This window comes from Rhipicephalus sanguineus, chromosome 3 (assembly GCF_013339695.2).
Source record: "Rhipicephalus sanguineus isolate Rsan-2018 chromosome 3, BIME_Rsan_1.4, whole genome shotgun sequence".
NCBI lineage: Eukaryota > Metazoa > Arthropoda > Arachnida > Ixodida > Ixodidae > Rhipicephalus > Rhipicephalus sanguineus.
In genome coordinates this window covers 100,738,496-100,758,813 of record NC_051178.1, presented here as the reverse complement: position 1 = coordinate 100,758,813, position 20,318 = coordinate 100,738,496, and the positions used below count along the sequence as shown (strand labels likewise).

Here is a 20,318-nt window from a genome sequence, read left to right as displayed (position 1 = left end):
CAGACAACGCAGAAATAAGGCAACAAAGACAACTGCTTGTCCTTGTTCAAATATTTGTCAGTCGTTTCTTCCTGCGCTGTTTGTCGAAGACAATTCAAGACACCAGCAGTACCTTCACGTGACGTCATTAAGAAAGAGGTTCTCCATTCGTCCACATACAAGGGATATCCGTAGTGAATTGTCGCCTCACTTGCTTTGCCACGCAGCACAATCCCTCTGCCTTGGCTCGCAAGACTATCGCGCGCGATCAACTGATATTGCATCGTTTTGCGCGTTTTCGACTGCGCAATGGCAGATTACAGCGCGTAGCCGAAAAGCACGAAATCCTGATAGGCTCAACGCTTAGAGCTGACATGGTTTGCGAGTTTTATGAAGAAATAAGTGGCGAGGAGGAAATAGCACCTGTAAGCGGGGTATTGAAGGCGAGAGAGAAAGCACTCCCTCGTCTTTGCACTCGGAGTAGTTTAGGGGCACTTTAAAACTTCTTCACTGAGCAGCACAACGGCCTTTGTGCTACAACGCCTGCCCACAACCTTCCGAGCACGCCATGGGCCACAAGATACGCTTCGGAACGGAATGGCTGGATTCCGTTGAACTCAAACGACGCTTTCCGGGGCTGAGTGTGGACGTTCCTTGCAGCGCGAAAGGCGTCGCTGGCGAAGACGGCGGCACCATTTCGACGTCCACCTGTCACATCTTCGATCATTTGTCCCGTTGGAATTACGTCCTTTGGCCCGTCGGCTTGCAGTTGCGAGAACTCCGAGGTCCCGGAAGACTGTCCCTGGTTCGGGTCGTCTACAGGGGCAGGGGCGGCCGCATGCAGCAAGCGCGGAGTCGTCACGCCCGGATTCTCGTTCACGTCCTTCTCGTGCAGCACAGCTGCGTTGAGAGCCTACACCTGGACGACGCCCTAATCGAAGGCAGTGGACTCGGCGAGTACCGAGAGTGCGTCGTATCGACGCTTCGGCAAAGCGCGAGCTTACGGACGTTGATTCTCGGTAGCCTCTTCTGCGAATACCGGTGAGTAGGATTTGAGTCGGAACTCAGTAGAGTTATCGGACGTTTTGTCGCGATGGCAGTTCACAGCTGCTACGTTGCGGCACCACCACCCCTCCGTGGTTTAGTAGAGTTATGATGCACGACTGTTGAAGCGAAGGTCGCCGGATCGAATACCGGCCAGCCGCGGCCGTCGGATTTCGATGGAGGCGAGATGCTAGAGGCCCGCGTACTTACATTTAGGTGCGCGTTAAAGAAGGCCAGGTGCTCGAAATTTCCGAACCCGCGGCGTCCTTCACAATCATACACCGATGTTTTGGGACGTAAAAGCCCAACAATTATTGTTCGCTGCGGCAGCTGCACGCTTCCACTTCTACATGGTGTGTTTTTTTAGACAATACATATTTCTAATAAAAATCCTATGACAGTAAGCCTCTTGCCGTTTTCGCACATGAACTCTACGTCGAGGCGGAAAAACTTTGCCGCAGTTAAAATGACTGTTTCCACTAATTAACAAAAACTAGTTATTTAATATTTAATTATTGTCTTGAGGGCAGGTGTTTATATTAGAAAGTTGTAGTGCGTGGCAATTCATGGCACACCCATTTTTTTAAATCACGAAAGTTGCACGTTGTTCGAAATATCCATCATCGAATTTCAAGGGTGAAATCAAAACTGATTGCTCCCGGCGCGCACGATGTGCGGCGGAACACCGGGACGACACGTGACAAGGAAGTCACGAAATTCGATTTGAGTCACCCAGAAGCAGAATCTGGCCAGAAAAATCAGCAAATATTCTGAAATACACAAGTAGACAGCTCAATGTTTGTTTGCGTTGGGTGGTACTTATGTGATTCTTTCTTAAACTATAAAAAGGCGCGAATAACTATTTCGCGTATCTGCAAGAAGAAACGCCGAAGTGGCAGCCCCTGAGTTTTATGGTTACCAGACATAGAAAAGCTTGATATCGCGGTTTTCTTGTGCCCACTTTCGAAAAAAAAAAACGGATGAGCTCCAAACACTACGCGCGAAAATAAGGCGATGCGCGGGCACAATTAAGTGCGGTGACTTGCAGCTTTTCAAGAAAACATACGGCCGAGACGCGCCTTCATTCAAATCTCTTCGCTCCCATGTGACGGGTAGTTCTTGTCTGACGTAGCTGAACGGTCCCGCTTCGTGCGCGCTTTGCGCGATCAGTTTAAATTTCGCCCTTGACATTCGCTGAAGAGTATCTCGGCCTATGTGCAACTTTTGTAATTCGTAAAAAATAAGTGTGCTATAAATTGGTACGCACTGCAACTTTCTAAACACCTGCCCTCAAGTCAATAATTAAGAAGGTGATTAACGAGTTCTTGTTAATTTGTGGTAACAGTGTCATTTTAATTGCGACAAAGTTTTTCCGTCTCGACGTGGAGTGCGTGTGCGAAAACAAGAGCCTTACTGTCATAGGAATATTTATAAAAAAATCTGTATTGTCTAAAAAAACACCCTGTATTTACAGTACAGGAAATGTAGTACCTAGCATGCGTTCCAGCAATACAAGCATCTACCAAGTGTGGTGTCGTTGCGGCGCATTCCACGGTGTTTCTTTCCAAATGACTACGTCCGAATCGACGGACTGGCCATTTGGGACGCGTGATTTGTCAGTACGTGATTCGTTGTCACTTAGTGTTTAGCGTTACGCCAGACGTTATGACGAGACAGATGCCCATAGAATATAGAAAACTTGAAACGATGGGCACTGGCTTTGTTAGGTATGACGTGGACTTGAGCCAATTCTCCAACAGCACGACTGGTATACCACTTTTCAGTGCAACAACGCGTGATCAGAATTGTTTTGAAGAAAATCAAGCCTTATTTTTGGAGCGTTCGCTCTATAGCAGCACCACTTTTTAGACAGCTGGTTCCACCTACGTAACCGTGATGAGCTGTTCTCTACGCATGTGGTCTTTCCCCTGGCATTCCGGTTGACGTTTCGGGTTGATCGGACCTATAGCACGATGCAGCCACATGTGTACAGCCATCAGTTTTTTAAATTGTACGCGCGAGCGCACACCGCCGAGTCGATAAGCGCCGTATGAAGGAGCATAGCGGCGAAATCGGTGAGAATATGCGCATGCGCGTAGTGAACACTCCTGTGCAGCTTTTGTCTGCCAGGCTAATATGCGAAACGGACCCAACCCCCAGCTCTTTTGTCCTTGCTTTTTTTTCGGCTTGCGGTAGCAGATAAATTTTTGCCTCGGGAAAGTGCTGCGTGAGCCACAAGAAGAAAAAAGAATGCTGGTACGCACGTAGCATAATCATGGGGTGTGCATCACATCCCATCCATCTCAAGCGCACCACTTGGCCTTTCTTTTTATAACCTGAACAGCGTTCAAAATGAAAACAGGATAACTGTAACGGAGCTCAAACGAAGCGGGGTGGTATCCGGTTCCCAGAGCAGTCTAGCTGAAGACAGCTACACAGGACTGCTCATAGCGCGCACGCGCGTAATCTTGTTTATTTCCGCCGCTGCGCTTCGTTATACGGCGTTTATCGACCCGACGGTCGACGTTCGCGCGTCCAGCTTAAAAAAAATGGGTGGGTGCCTAACCAACTGAAACACAGGCTAACCATCTGAAGCAACATAATAGTGGAGTGACGAAATGAGATATTATGGCGTACCGTAATACCAAAGCCTTAGTCGCAAAGCGACAGACATAGCGAATACGGACGTGCCCACAACGTGCAGTGACACTACACGCTAACCAATTCTCGCATACCGCCATCAAGTCGCAGAAAAAGTGAGGGCTGATTCGCTTAGAGGCGAGTGGGTTTTTGGTAGTCTATGGGACCGTAGGCGCATGCGCACATCTCTTGTTTTTCTGTTTCAAGCTACTTAAATATTTCACGTTTCTCCTGCGACGAAATCGTTCCACGGACTGCGCTCACTTTCAGAGAAACCTAATCAGTCACACTTTGCGCACCTTTCTCTGCACAGGAGCATCCGAGAGGAACTGTTCGGAGCCGTCGCCACGATGACGAACCTACGCAAGCTGGTCGTGTTCGGCAGCGCCGCGGCGCCGTCGGTCGTTCTAGACGCGGTTTGTACGCTCCTCGAGGACACCACGTGTCTCGCCACTCTGACGATACCGAGACTCGTTTACGACGACGCAAGCGGGACGCGCTTAGTCGCCGCTCTTCGCCGCAACAAAACCGTCGAGAATCTATATCTGCACGGCAGCATCGTGCATTCCTATATGCAGAACGGAATTTCCAGGTTCTCCCTCTTCATGGCCAACAGCGCTCAACTGACCTCGGTGAGCGTGGAAGGTGTGGAGACAGATCCCGCAAGCACATTCCAAGACATCAAGTGTATTGTGGCGCCGTTCCGCATGCGCAGCAACCTTCAGAAGCTGCGTCTAACGGGCTTCCTGTTAAGTGCAAAGTGCGCGTGTCTATTCGCTGCCCTAGTGTCCGCGAAAAAGGGGTGTCTCAAGAGTCTGGACATAGACGGCTGCCGCTGGAGACCGAAGCCGCGGCTAGAACGGCCGCGCGACGTTGGAGCTACTGACGTGGAACAGTTAGGTCAACCCGTGATCGCCCATCAACGTTGTCAGTGGATTCAGGCGTTCGACTACACCACGCGAGTGCAACTCTCGTTCTTCGCCCTGGACATCGAAGGACTCGAACCGGAAGACCTGCGGCCTCTGTTGAACACTGCCGTTACCGTCGAATCTCTCAAAACAGTCTCGCTGAGCGGCGTTCCGCTGGACAAGCTGAAGGCAGTTTGCGGAGTAATCCGGGAGACCGGAATGGGCGGCCGAGTCCGTATAGAAGATGCCTACTTTGTCAACTCGTCGGCGATAGCTGACCTTCAGGAGTTTCCGGAAGCCTTGTCTACGGTGGCGATAAGATCTTTCACCGAGCGGACTCCGAGGGCATTTGAACTCGTGGTCCGCCTGGCGTGCTTCTGGTATCGGGTCAGTGCGCTCAACCTCCGCCTGGCGCAGAGCATCCTGTCGGACGTCCCCACGTTTCGAGCCCTGTGCAACTACTTGAGCACCGCTAATTCCCTGAGGGCACTCTCGCTGACCGGATGTGGCGACCCGGATCTAGGACGTACTGTTCGGTCGGCAGGTCGCCCTTACAGCGTGCTTCTCGAGATGATCTTCAAGAATTCGGCCATCCGTGCTCTGCGGCTAAACGGGTTCCATCTGGGTGAGGACAACTTGCGTTCCTTCGTTGCTGGAGTGGTTGCCAGCAAGAGCTTGTGCGAGCTCTCCTTCGCATCCTGGGACCCGGCCGAAAATGACATGTTTGTTCGGCAGCTTGCCTCGAAGTTCCACGGAAACAAAACCATCACTTACTTCAGTCTTCTGGCATCTGCGGATGGTGTAGAGAACGAGTGGTTCGTCATCGAAAACGTAATCGGCCGTAACATGGGGCATCTGACGTGTGCGGCCCACTATGTCGTAGGCGTGGACTGCTCGCCTCGTTGCGACGCTGCCCTCAAAGTTGTTTCCGGCACTAACGCACTGATGAAGAGAGTCGAGGAACTAATGAAGGACGACGAAACCATGGGCAACTTTCGAAGCACTTCTGTAGGCTAGACCCGTTCGTGAAACTTTCGGGGTGAAGGCACAGTTTTTAGAAAGCTTAGTAAGACGAAGAGGACAGCGATGTTCTCCGATACTCTACATATACAAAATTTCTTCAGTTTCCATTTTTCGCTGTCATCCATCGGCCTATTGGCGCTGTTTTTAAACTGTCCATTGTGTGCAGCGTTCTAGTCATTCAGACAAGAAGTGATCAAACGCGAAGATTAGGCTATTGTACAAAGCTGTTTTGTAACCACGAGACGGGCCTGGAATCTCTCGTTAGTATGCAATTTATTTTTGTAGGCTGCTCTTTTTATTGAAACGCTTGCTCCTGCTCATTACCATTACTGGCTTCACATTGTTCTTGGACGCGAAACAACGTTTTTATATTTGACAATGTCTCGGATCTTCAGAAAATCTTCGAAATAAACTGAGTGCTCCAATGCAGGCGCCTCTGGGACAGTTTATTTTCAGTTGAAACTAGGCGGTCCATTGAAGATAAGAGAAACAGCACGGAAAACAGGACAAAGACGAACTAAGCACTCAGTCCGTGTCTCTCATTTTGTCCTCTGGTGCGCGCCGTTTCTATTTCTATACGGACGTCCACAAGTCAGCCCGAACTTAAGCATTCTAGTGCAGTAGTTCAACATTACGCGGCACGCAGATTTCTGATTGCACGTGAAACGCCCTTGAAATTCACGAACTTTCATGTAACGTTTACGGGTCGCTCGTGCGCTCCGTGATGACTCCAAATTCGCACTACCATTATGCATTTGCCTTGACAATTGTCGACGACTTGGGCTGGTTCTTTCGGACGTGGAACGTTTCACTTTTCGTCAGTTTTCAACTGCGCGAAGAAGACTGGACGAAAACAGGAACATAAATGCAGACACAAGCGCAGAACATTAAACTCGTGTGTGCGTATGCGCTTCTGTTTTCATCCTGTCTTCGCGCAGTTTTAAACTTTGCTGAATCTATGAACTGAGTAGCTTAACAACATACCTTGCTTCATTTCGTTCTTCATTGAGGACGAGTTGACCAGTATTTCAAGGGAAGTCCGGCGTATTCTTTACCATGTTAGGATATCAGCGTTTTCAAATCGTATTGACATTCCGGGGCAAAGGCTGTTCAATTCGCTTAGATTCTCGTCAAGAATATGTTACCAAAAAAAAACGATGTGTCGAAGTTGAAACGTGGAGCTGCTTCGAGCAGCGTCTACAATGCGATTGCGCATGGTAATCATTGTACTAAAATAAAAAATGTGGCGTCTCAATCCGATAGTGTGTACACCCTTGCAATTTTTTTAGAGGCGAAGCTCCTTAGGGTGTGGGTCGTTCCCTCTTCTGTAGTAGTATGTAGCCAGCTCTAGTTTAATGAATTGCTCACTAGATGGCGTTTCATGTATTTCTTAGAGCACTAGTTTAATGAATTGCTCACTAGATGGCGTTTCATGTATTTCTTAGAGTTGCTGTTTAAAGATGACAGATAGCGCTTGTATAATGCGAAGGGCGCATGTCATTGGATGCCTGCGATCGTAAAGGCGCTCGCTCTTGGCGCGCTTTCTCTTTCGCTCGGAGTCGCCGGATAGAAGCAGACAAGGCTGCGGAGCGGCGAGCGCGCAAGGCGGCGGCAGCGCGCGCTCGCAGAAAGAATCCGTCCGTGCGAGAACGAGAGGCCGAAGCGTGTCGTCAGGCTGCGCGTCGACGCCGCCAAGATCCGGCCGTACGTGAAAGAGAGGCCGAAGCGTGTCGTATCTCTCCACTGGGGACGTCAAGGCGTTCATCGACGAGGCAATGCGCAAGTACGACAGGAACAGACCGTTTCTACTCGTCGGCGATTTCAACGTCGACGTTGCAGACAGAAGTAAGGACTGGTTGATGCAACACATGGCAATCAGATATGGACTCAGATGCATATCGTTAGACCACCCGAAACCAACCACCATCAGGGGAACTTGCATCGATGTAGTGTTTGCAAACTTCACGTTAACACCCATACAAGAACCACTTTCCTTGCATTTCACTGATCACAAAGCGGTGATAATGAAGGGACCACGTAAACAAACAGTACAATAAAAGTTTGATATTTAATATATACACGGTGTTTCACACTCTTTATAAGATGTACTGGGCGAATTTCACGGAAGAGTTTCACGGTTTACCGATGATTCCCTCCGGAGCTTCGCCCCACTCATCATCATTCACCCCGTGGATATGCTGTGACTTTTTAATAATATCGCGCGAAAGCCCTGGGCATGGTAGCGCCCAATATTAGCGAAAAGTAACTATATTTCCTGCATGATGCACAAACTCAGAGAGCACCCTCGTGCGCGAGTGCCGTCTGCTACGCCGTTTCCCTAGAGACGCAGTACGGTACAAGCAGCCTTATTTGTGCGACCATGCGTTCAGCAACAAGTTTCCTTGCCACGCTAAGATAGCGTGTCCGCTACCTGGACGACGCCCTAATCGAAAGCAGTGGACTTGGCGAGTGCCGCGAGTACATCGTCCCAACGCTTCAGGAAGGCGCGAGCTTACGGACGTTGATTCTCGGTAGCCTATTCTGCGAGTACAGGTGAGTAGGATTTGAGTCGGAACTCTGCCGAGTTATCGAACGTCTTGTCGCGGGGGCAGACCACAGCTGCTACGTTGCGGCACCTGCACCCATCCACGGTCTAGTATAGTTACGTTGCCGACTGCTGAACAGAAAGTCGCGGGATCTATTCCCGGCCGCAGCGGCCGGATTTTCATGTAGGCATAATACTACCGTAGCACGTCGGCAGGATAACCGGTGTTCATTAAGGGTAACTGACTGGATTCCAGGAGATCGCAAACGCGTGAGGGGGATACAGAAAATTAGGTGGGTAGATGAGATTAAGAAATTTGTAGGTATAACGTGGCAGCAGAAAGCATAGGACCGGGTTGATTGGCGGAACATGGGAGAGGTCTTTGCCCTGCAGTGGGCGTAGACAGGCTGATGATGATGATGATAATGCTACCCTAGTAGCACCAAGTGTCGACACAACGTTGCCACCACATTGAGAAAGTTGCTTCAACGATGTGGCAACATTGCGTGCTCTTAGGGTAGAGGCGCGTGTACTAACATTTAAGTGCTCGTTAAAGAACGCCAGGTGGTCGAAATTACGGACGCCTCCACTACGGCGTCCTCATTATCATACCCCGTGCTTTTGGGACGTAAAAGCTCAACAATTATTATCCGTTGCGGCAGCTGCACGCTTCATTGTCCTCATCGAAGTCAGCGGACTCAGCGAGTGCCGGCAGTGCGTCGTCTCCGCCCTTGGGAAAAACAGGAGCCTACGGACGTTGACACTCGGCGGACTATTCGGCAACTACAGGTCAGTGTACGTGTACGTGCGCTTCGTCAGCGCTTCATTCGTGGGCCAAATGGCGTTTGGCTAGTGTTTCAGCGTTGCGGTGATACGATAGCGAGCAAAACGAGGCAATCGTGCATGTTTAAGATGTATTGTAGCGCCCGGAACTTGCGAAACGCGAGTATTCGAGCACTGCGACTGAACGGTATTCAACTAGCTCAGAAGAAATTGTGGCTCGCGGTTCACCGAATCTTCACCACCAAGACACTTCCGAGATCTCTTTCCCGCCCTGGGACCCGACCGAAAACGACGACTTGCTCGAGCTCCTGGTTGACGAATTCCGCGAGGACAAGTCCGTCACCAAGTTGCGCGCTCGGGAATCTAGGAAGGGTGCACCAGACAGCGAGCTGTGGATCGTCGTCAAAGACGTCATCAGCCACAACACGGGATACTTAACATGCGCCGCGCACTTCCTCTTGTGCGAAGACCCCTCGCCACGTAGCGAAGCTGCATGCAAGTCTCTCTGCCGCGCACCGGCCTTGAAGGACACAATGAAGGAACTAAGAAGCGAGGTCCATTAAAGGAAAACTATTCGAAACATTTCTGCATAGCCTCGAACCTTTTGAAGGAACTATCGAGATCGAGTTACGTTTCTTAGCATGCTCAAATAAGGCGAAGTTAATTTTTCGGGCATAATGACAGTGCCTATAAATAGAGGCGTTCGCTGAAACATCGTGACTTCATGTGCAGTCTCCCCGGCAAGTAAGAACGCCAACTCCAGACTCGAAGAAAAAAAAGTGATTTCTGCAAGTGCTAAAGAAAAAAACGAAAATAAAACGAGGGATATGAACTTTGCATACTTAGTTGCCTATCGACGTTTGTTACTTCCAACACCCTTATAAGCTTCATTGCAACTAGGGCATGGTAGATAACGAGCTATCTAAGTGAAGCAGTCCCGAGAATGGCTTTATGAAACAATCCACTCTGGAGAAATAAAAAAGGAAAGAGTTATAAACACGGTGTAGTCGTTGCCGCTATCGAAAACGGGCTGAAGTAGAAAACGCGCTGCACTACACGACGCTCCTCCCTTTTTAAGACGAGATTACGAGCACCTGAGCAAATTGTGTAGCCAATGTGTACATAGGAACAAGGAAGAAAGGCTCGTCAAAGCGCTTCAGGAATTGGAACTGAGTTTCCCGCGGTAATGACGTTACTCCGAAAGCTTCTGCACATCTATTTGCTTAAATAGTTGTAGTCTACATCGCCAAGGTCCGGCAGTTGATGTATAGGTATCGCAAAAAAAAAAATGTTTACGTCACGCCAATACGCTATGCTTTAAAAACTTGCTGTTTTTCACTTCCCATTTTTAGCTACCTCCCTGGCCCAACTCTAAGCGCAATAAGTCTCTCAAGTAATGACCGCCTATAGCGTCCTTGTATTTTTAGTTCCTTTGTAAATATTAAGGCGTGCATTGAAGCAATGTACGGGGCAACGTGAGAAAATAGCGCTATGGCGGAGCCCCATTTGCCATGGTTACCCTCCGTTTAGGAAGAAGACAAACACCGCTTAATGGCTCTTATTAGTGTCCATCTATACAACGTCGCCGCGACTCCTTATGCCACAGCATTGAGCTTGCGCTACCGATACGGCGCCGGTGGCCGTACACGTTATTCGCGCGCTGAGCGCGCTACACGTTATTCGCACGCATCGCACGCTGAGCGCGTTGAACGACCCCGAACCACCCCACTCGGGGCACTGGTGGGGCCGAGCATGCCGTTGTATTCCCATTCCGACATTATATGATGGTGTTAAGGCAGGAAATGAACTGATTAAGAAATCGCGCACATGCTACGCCCCGTCTCGTTTCTTCCACAGAAGTTAGAAGAAGCTCCCTCCATAGAATAGTTCATGTGTGCAGGCACGGTTTTTGCTTGATAAGGCAATCTAAAGCACTGTCTTTCTGCACGCATATTCATCTCACCTTATTGTTCCCAGCCCTGCGTATGTTTCTTTCTTCCTCCTGAACACGGCTGTAAAGGCCAACGTGAAATCGTAAACGACCTTCTGTTGTTTCAATCATTAGAAGTGTGTGTATGAGAGAGAAAGTTAAATTTTATTAAGAAACACATGTCTAGCACGATCAAACATTGCTTCTTGCGACAGTATAGCATCGGCTCTTTATAGCCACCTCGCTTCCCTCTGTGGACGCAGAAACGTATAAAGGTGCATCGAATGTAACGGGCCGGTGCTCAGTTGAATCCCTGCTCGCTTCGCTGCACCCGCCTTCCGCGATATACTTTACGCAAACACGCAGGCGTGCGTGATGTGTGTACGAAACTACCGAGTCATCACTTTAGGTAACTTCGGGATGCGCTATATTTGCATCGACTGCGATTTTTTGGCGGGCTTATTGGATGCAGAAGGAGCCTTGCGGTCTTTCAGTGCGATGGGAAGGTTGCCGAGGAATGCGCTCGTGTTCAGCAGCTAGAGCGCGCTGTTATAATGGCGGTAATGATAGGCCCTGTCCGCACGTGTCGTCTATATAAATCGACTTTCGCCGGGAACTGCGCTCGATGTGTGGAAGGCCAGATACGTAGCGGAATTTGCAGTTTAGGTTCTCCCGAAGGGAAGGAGTGTGACCCGACCTACACAATCCAACACGCTTACACGTGGGTCTGAATCGAGCGGTGCAAGCGCCGCATTGCTCGCCACGTCAGTGCATAATTTCATTTGCGTAAAAAAAGTCGTCTGTCCACGCGTAAAGACTGTACTTGCAATCGCAACAAATTTTCCAGTGAAAGGTTTGTCTCCTTTTCCTTTGTCTGGTTAAAAGTCTTAGCGGTGATTTATATTGTTGGGCGCTGCGGATGAACATTTACACGACTTGTTAGATGTTAGTTCATTCGGTTTTAACCGGAGCAAATGCAGCTGAGGCTATGCTGCGCCAACGCCCTGTAGAAGCTCAACCTAATGACAACTCTAAGGCAGTGCAGTCTGCATTGCGAACCGTGTAGTAGCTGGCCGAATGGAACAGCGGCATGATGCATTCCGATTAGTAAACCAATTTACCAATTTACCCGAGCAAAAGTTCGCACTACAAGCTTGTATCGCACGCGTCATAAAAACGTTGCCGTTTATATCTGCACCAGCGATGAGATTTCTGGTTCATTGCAATTCCCCATCCCTGTCTGTCACAATTGGTACAATTCAGTTAAAAGTAATAAACGACACCCTCACGATTTTTGTTAGATTTATAGGGTTGTGTTCAACAGAAAAGCGATCCCTGATTCATTGCTTTTCTTTTGTTCGTTTCCTCGGAGTAATTCGTATTTATGCCATCCGCGTTGATAGCGCGGTGACTGTTATTTTATTAACTGCGGAGCCGTTTACGGGACCGCGCTGTCGTCCCTGGCGACAAACCTCCCTGGCGCTGGCGTAACTATGCGCAATAAGTCTCCCAAGTAATGAACGCCTATAGCGTCGGTGTATTTTTATGTCTTTCGTAAACATTAACCCATGTTTTGAGGCAATATATGCGGTAATGTGAGAAAATAGCGCTATGGCGGAGCCCCGTTTGCCATGGTTACCCTCCGTTTAGGAAGGAGATAAACGCGGCTTAATGGCTCTTATTAGTGTCAATCTATACTGAGCTGAGCGCATTTAACAACCCCGAACCACCCCACTCGGGTCACTGGTGGGGCCGAGGAAAGCCGTTATATTCCCATTCCGCCATTATATGATGGTGTTAAGGCAGAAAATGAACTGATTAGGAAATCGTGCACATGCTACGCCCCGTATCGTTTCTTCCACAGAAGTTTGAAGAAGCTCCCTCCATAGAATAGTTCATGCGTGTAGGCGCGGTTTTCGCTTGTTAAGGCAATCTAAAGCACTGTCTTTCTGCACGCATATTCATTTCACCTTACTGTTCCCAGCCCTGCGTATGTTTCTTTCTTCCTCCTGAATACGGCCGTAAAGGCCAACGTGAGATCGTAAACTACCTGGCCGTTGTTTCAGTCATTAGAAGTGTGTGTGTGAGAGAGAAAGTTAAATTTAATTATGAAACACTATTCTAGCAGGATGAAACACTGCTTCCTGCGACAGTAAAGCATCGACTCTTTATAGCCATCTCGCTTGCCTCAGTGGACGCAGAAACATATAAAGGTGCATCGAGTGTAACGGACCCGTGCTCAGTTGAATCCCTGCTCGCTTTGCTGCTCCCACCTTCCGCGATATTCATTACGGAAACACGCAGGCGTGCGTGAGGTGTGTACGAAACTACCGAGTCATCACTTTAGGTAACTTCGGGATGCGCTATATTCTCATCGACTGCGATTTGTTGGTTGACATATTGGATGGAGAAGGAGCGTTGCGGTCTTTCGGTGCGATAGGAAAGTCATCGCGGAATGCGCTTGTGCTGGTCAGGTAGAGCGTGCTATTATAATGGGGGTCATGATCGTCCCTGTCACGCACGTGTCGTCTATATAAATCGACTTTCGGCGCAAACTGCACTCGATCGGAAGGTCGGACATGTAGCGAAAGTTGTAGTTTAGCTTCTCCCGAAGGGTACGAGTATGACTCGACCTACACAACCCAACACGCTTACACGTGGCTATGAACTGGTGAATATTTCATTTGAATAAAAGCGAGGTCTCGTAGCGACGGGAGGTTTCAGTTTCTTGTAGTACAAAAGGGAAAGTTTTTTGTAGAAGTAAACAGAACACTTCGGCTTCGGCTTTCAAGCCTTGCTTGTGCTGCCAGAGAAAGTTGTCGCCAGGTGGGATATATGGTATAGAACAACAGCTATCAGATCTAGTGCGTTCTATTCTTCAGGGGCCAACCACTCTGGCTTATAGATCGCCCGCCGTCATCATTTTCTGCAATCTCCTCTTAGAGGGGTGTAGATACGAAAACCGCACAGTAACCTTACACGAAATGGACTACAGCGTGAGCATCGCGGGCTTGCAAGGAATGCTGTGATGCATTTTGAGAGAGAGCACACGGCTTAGACATAATTTAGTTGAAATTTGACGTCTCGAAAGGAAGCTTACCTCCTTTTCCAAACTTATCACGATTAGCATTACCTAAAACGACCACTTCTCCCCGTGTTGTATGTCGATGTATTGTAAGCGACCACATGTTGTATGAAAACATTTTAGCGATAGTGTACTAGATTCTAATCTAGTATTCTATTCGCCGCGAGATCGGGCTATAGGTGGCAGCACCGTCGCCGCGATTGTGTGGATAGGCGGTCGGCGGCGCGCATACAAATGTACGCAGCGGCGCTTCGCCGTAGGCGGTTTGAGTCGATTGTTGGCAATTAGAGCGCGTTGACTGCAGCCTAATGGTGATGTATGTGCCCTCCATTGCAACATCAATGCACGCAACCGTCCTAAATGTGAGAAAAGTGCAATCTGCCAATCAGTGGTGTACTGGCCTTCAGTCACATTCGTGTTTTGCACTGTGCTCGATGTTTTTTCTCGCTTGATTTGCACGTGCTTAAATTGTGTTTTGCCTATAACTGTGTTGCGCGACTGATCCAATGAAGTATTTACTTCTTGCTCTAGCGGTACAAAGAAAGAGCCTGTATTTCTGCGTAATTAAATGAAAAATGAAGAACCTTGTGCACTTTGGCTTTTCTGTTTGCATGAATACGCGTACTGCTGTAGAAATGCGTGGCTGCGGGTCTTTTTTACCGCTAACCATCCTCTGCAGACGGTAGTTCATGCTTTGCGGTATCACAAGGATTTCCAAATCGCCAGCACACCGCGAGATGATGTCGCTGAAATTCTGCATTCACACCTCGACATTTAGTACTTTTGTTTTCGTTTAGGACGACGCCGAATGAACTATGTGACGTGCTTGAACGAGAAAGCGGTACCCACATTGAAATGATTTTGGCGAATGGACGGTACGATGGTGAGACCTAGCGCCATACCGGCACGGGCATGTACTCCCTTATTAGAGTGCATACAAATCTCGTAAGGCGAAATGCTTATGTATATTGTGTAGGCATATGTACAAGCATTTAATATTGTGCTAGCACAACGTAATAAGCTGTGATCTAAGGACGCGCATGACGTACGCACACATGCGAACACGGTGTGGCTAGCAGACGACGCAAGGAGCCATCCACACCGCGGGGTTTCGTCCGCTCGCCGCTAGGTGCCGACTCTGCTCGATCTCGCCGCCAATGATGTAAGCATCCGATGCCAACAGATCAAAATGAAATGGTTTGCCACCTCCACTTGACCACGTCCAGGCGGACGCTTGAGGCAAGATTCCACCAACGCCCTTAGAGTTTTTAGATGCGAAGCATCTTATAGCGGAGTTCAAACCGGTGGTGGTGGTGGTGTGACCACCCTTACTGCGCATGGGCATATCCTCTCCACACACCTCCTCTCCACTCCCCCTCGCCACTTCCCCCCTCCCATTTCCCTTATCTCTCCTCCCCCTCTCATCTTCCCCTCTCCCCTACCCCTTTCCTCTTGTCTACATTCCTTCTGCCCTCCCCTCTCCACTTCCCCTCTCCCCTCCCTCTCTCCGCTCTCTTCCTCTGAAACGCGGGCTAGACATGCCGAAATTCTCTCCTGCGCAACGCCGCGATGAGCGCCAGCGCATGCGCGTCCCCTCCCCCCCTCTCTCTTCCCTCCTACGCTGCCCCCCTCTCGCGTGCCTGTCGACCGCGTTCCCCGCTCGCCCTTTGAGAATTAACGGCCAGGCTAGAGGGAAGACAAGACGCGCGTAGCGTTCCTCTTCGCGTTCCACGACGCGAGGTCGGTAGCATGCCCAACCAACGCCAACGGAACGCGATCGTGCAAGTGCTCCGGCTTCGCATCTCCTCATGGTCCCATATCCGCCTCGTGCGCTGCTGCTTTCAGTGGTACTGGTGGCGCCACCAACGGCGGACGGTGGCGATAGGTGGATATGCGCGGCTCATAGAAGCCGTGGGTAAAGCGCCTGTTACTCTCCGTTTTTCTATTCACGTTTCATTCTGGTTTGATATTTGTACTGCCGACGCTGCTCCACTAGACAACCATGCCGTCTGTTACGTCGATTGTTCTATATTATTTGTTTTAAAATGACAGGCCCGTTTTTTTCATGCGTGCGCGCGATGCACTGCGTACGTTTCTTACGTGCATGTGTCCAAGTTGTTTGCTTGATCTGTTAACACAGATGAAATAAAAATTGTTGCAGTACAAAACAGCATTCTTGTTTAATTGAACACCCCAAACAGTACAACAATGACTATTACGGCTGTATGCCTGCTTAAGAAACGCACGAAAGACAGGCGATTTTATCTTCGCCCAACACTCGTAGCACTCAACTAGGCCAAGAAAACCAAAATCTAACTTGCTGAACGTTTTAACAGCCGTCACACAGCTGCATAATAATGCGTGAAAGTACTGTAGCAAATGACCAACAAACATTCACACAGGGTTTTTTTTTTTTGTTCACAGACCGTATTAACATATGAGGAAGTTCTAACTGCATTGCAATCACATATTTCAGAATATCTAATCACTTTCACCATTGAAGCCACAATCCTCTAACACATGCGCTTTAAATTGAGCATGGCATTACTCAGACTTATATAGGAAATGCGCATGCGTGGCATTACTCAGATTTATATAGGAAATGCGCACGCGTGCAATGTATCTCGTATGCTAGATTCTCCTTTGGTACGTGCAGCTCAAAATAAAATGCGATTCTAGAAGTAATGTTCGTGGAGTAGCGAGCATATAGCAGAACAACTACTTACAGCTTCACTTACCTTTGCAAAAACGGTATTCCAATTGCAATTCAATATTAACCGACGCAACAACGATAACAAGACGCTTGTTGCACACAGGCGTACCAGGTTGACGCTCGAGGCCAAGCGCGGTATTTTAAGTGTAGCACAATCGTGCGCGTACAGTACGCTAGAATATTCTGGCACAATGTCGTCAAGCTTGCAGTCACTTCAGCGGTTCCCACGATGTAGCACCAGTTGACGTCCTCGCGTCATCAAACTTCTACGACGCCGAGAACTACGCACACAGCTGACTTGGAAAAACGCGGTCTTGCAGGAGGCCATCTTGTCCCGCAACCAACGGACAAAAGTACACAACTGAGGCGTCTGAAACATTGCCGTTGATGAGATGGCAGCTGAACGAAATCAGGGCTCATCGTCCGACGTGTGGCCACCGCCTTAACACAATATTAACGTTGCAACGTTCAAGGAAGACGCGACGAAAGCGACGAGCCCAGCCGGTCTTGTCGGATGCGCTACAGCCACTACAGCACAGTGCACAGTGACAGCGCGCGCTCTCACGGCCACCTACACGGCCACCGAAAGAACTAAAAGAAAGTGGAGAGAGGAGTTAGCTTGGAGCATGGCCAGTCGGCGGAAGCAAGAGGACGTGTTGCGTCATCGGTGTGGCGTATTGTCGAGAGATGGCGCTAGTTTGTTTTTGCGCAACGAAATCGCAAACTTGATTCAAAATGCATGGGATCCTATGGGGGGTTGGGCACGGCCGCCTGGATCGGGGCGCGCGGCGGTGTTGCTCCGGCCGTCCCATTCGGCGCGCGCCCCTTTGAAAAGTTGTAATTGAGGTAGTTCAGACGCGCGCCGCGACGCGGCGCTCTCCTCCTACCCCCTTGCGAATGATGCCGCGCTGACCGCGCCGTAGACAGCCGCAGATGTGTTCGGAAAAATGCACACTGGACATCGTGCACGTGGTGACTGGAATCAAGGTACGCTGTTATGTAATGTTAATCGGGCTTTACACAGTGAGTGTTGTTCTCTGTAGCATGTTACAATCGAGATAGAGCCAAGCAGCGTGCTTAAGAGACTTCGTGTGGCGCGGCGCGTTCATGTGCCATGACCACGGCCGCTACATAAGTGCCATGACACATATATTGTGCCGAGTACGTGATTTTCCATGCTTCTCATTCTTTGTTTTGGCAATCGTTTCTCCCACGGCCGCCTGGACCGGCGCGCGCCATGATTCTTTCTAAAGGAAATACATTTTATCGTCGTCGGCACTGCATAGCTATCTTCTGCGGTCGAGCGCTGTCTTAAGAGCATCACTTTGCTAGAAAACAATTGCGGTAATGATAATGCTGTAGTCGTTTTCTCCTTGCCGATGATAGGCAACATTTTGATATGGGCACGTCTCTTTGCATTCTGAAGTTCCCACGACACGACAGTGATGTGAATGCGACGTTCTTATTTAAGCGCAGGCCGCATGTAGGCGAATTTGAACGCGAAAGCGATGAGTGACGCTTGTCGCCTGCGAATTAGCTAAGGGTCGGTCGCGCAATGGCCACTTTCTCTCGTTTTGGTATCGAATTGTCGTTTTAACGCGACAGAATGAAAGAGCCCGTTTCCCAAGCAACATTTTATCCTTGGCAAAATGTCGGCCTGACGTCGCTGGCCAACTGCACTGTCGTTGGCTCAACCTTGGCAACCACTGTAGGGCCGGTCTTGGGGATTGACATTGGCCTCATGTGGGCCTGCGTCGGCACCCGATGTAGGCCCGTCCACCGTGGCCGACGATGCCGAGTGCATGCCGCTCGCGGGTTGACCAAGGCCCGACGTTACATAAGCGTCGATTTACCGACGGCCGTAGGTCGGTTGCGGACGTTTCTCGCTAGTATTGCTCTGCTTTTTTTTCTTATTTTTTGTGCGTGTTCTAACAAAACGCATCAATTGTTTTTCTGGTGTGTTGGTGCGTGTCGTATTTAATGTAAACGGGCAGTTTATAGAGGCGTTTAACTCTATCTGAATTAATTACGGGCAGAGTGCACATGTAAGACGGAAATAAACGCCTCTAACGGTCTGCACTAATTAACGTGTTAATACGTAACACACAATAAAAGAAAGACGTGAATATAAGTTTTCTCTCTTTAGATGTTTCACATTGTCATACCACATTGACTTCAGGCAAGTAATTTGTTTTTTTAGTCTGCGTTCCACGAGGTTACGCCTGTTAGCTGTAGCTGCGACTTTTTCACAATAAAAAAAGACGTGAATATACGTTTTCTCTCTTTAGATGTTTCACATTGTCATACCACATTGACTTCAGGCAAGTAATTTGTTTTTAGTCTGCGTACCACGAGGTTACGCCTGTTAGCTGTAGCTGCGAGTTTTTCGCTCGCTTGCCTCATTTACCGTGTTTTTCAGAAACGTGCCGTACTGCTGCGTGCCTTACTGTAAGTCAACACCAAGAAAGATTACGTTGCCTCGACGCCAAAGTGGCATTCCTTCCAGCAGGTAAAGCTCGCGCACTCAAGGCCGCAGCATCCCAAGGGAAACGTTTCAAGAAAATTGCTTTGGTGTACATGCGAAGGAAATTGTTTTGGTATACATGCGAAGGAAAGCACGAGATTTATTTAAAAAAAACCTTTTTTTCTGAGTGCTTCCAGAATAGGGGAAACGATCCGAAGGTTGGAAGCACTCAGAAAAAAAGGTTTTTTTTAAATAAATCTCGTGCTTTCCTTCGCATGTATACCAAAACAATTTCCTTCGCATGTACACCAAAGCAATTTTCTTGAAACGTGACTCGCAGGTGTTTTCGCTTCGGTCACCATCATCACGACAAGGATTGGCGCACACACACAAAAAAATAAAGAATATAGCGATAGCCGCCATTCATCCTTTTATGTGCTTTTTGTGAGGGTGGGGGAAGTGTTATGCTAACTCACGGTTACTCTACAGCGATATCTTCAAGGCGGCGCAAACCTTCCCGCATAGAGCGCAAAGGAATGGAGGGGTAGTAGGCGCGCGCCGCGGTGCGGCGAAAGGAGCGGTCACGCCCCTTCCTGCAATTACGCCTCCTCCGTCCGAATGGGACGGCCGGAGCAACACCGCCGCGCGCCCCGATCCAGGTGGCCGTGGGTTGGGAGAAGGCACAACCGCCTTAGCCGAGCGGTGGCGCCACCATACCGATGCACGAGGCGGGTAGCCGGAAATGGTGTAAATTTTCATTCCCCCGACGCCGATAGCGACGTCTACGGGCCCCTGCCCGAAGACACAGCTTAGCGTTTCGGTTGTGCTGGTGCCGCCAAGCGGGGTCGCACGTGTTAAACGCAGCACACGGCTCGTCAATTTATGGCCTAACAGCTTTGGTACTCTTTGTCACGTCTGTGTCACGTTATGACTCAAGTACGTCGTCACACGGAGGTTTTCTACCTTTTGGCGACAGTTTTCGAATCGTTCATGCGAAGCTTTTGCTGACTACACTCCTCTAAGAATCGCTGGAACGCAAGGTGTGCCACTTGAAATCTAGAATAACATATCTTCGGAGTGAGTGCTGTTCTTTTAAATGTCGTGACTTACTAAGCTCTGCTTACAAATCGAAGCTGGCGACGTTGTTGTCACAGACCTGCATCCCTAGAGCTATTTGTAGGCTCCTCTGTAATGACGTGCTTTT

The 20,318-nt window shown here is 49.2% G+C and overlaps 1 protein-coding gene across 2 annotated transcripts; it reads left to right on the top strand.

Moving 5' to 3' along the window:
• Window positions 1-490: 490 nt before the first annotated feature.
• On the top strand, window positions 491-5,901 carry LOC119386855 (uncharacterized). 2 transcript variants are annotated; one of them, XM_037654120.2, is made up of 3 exons: window positions 491-784; window positions 875-1,020; window positions 3,977-5,897. In XM_037654120.2, exons 1-3 carry the CDS (start codon window positions 548-550, stop codon window positions 5,586-5,588), a joined length of 1,995 nt encoding a protein of 664 aa, XP_037510048.1. In that variant the 5' UTR covers window positions 491-547; the 3' UTR covers window positions 5,589-5,897. The 2 variants fall into 2 exon arrangements, with proteins under 2 accessions (XP_037510048.1, XP_037510046.1); XM_037654118.2 differs by having other exon boundaries at window positions 491-1,020; window positions 3,977-5,901.
• The last annotated feature ends 14,417 nt before the right edge of the window (window positions 5,902-20,318 follow it).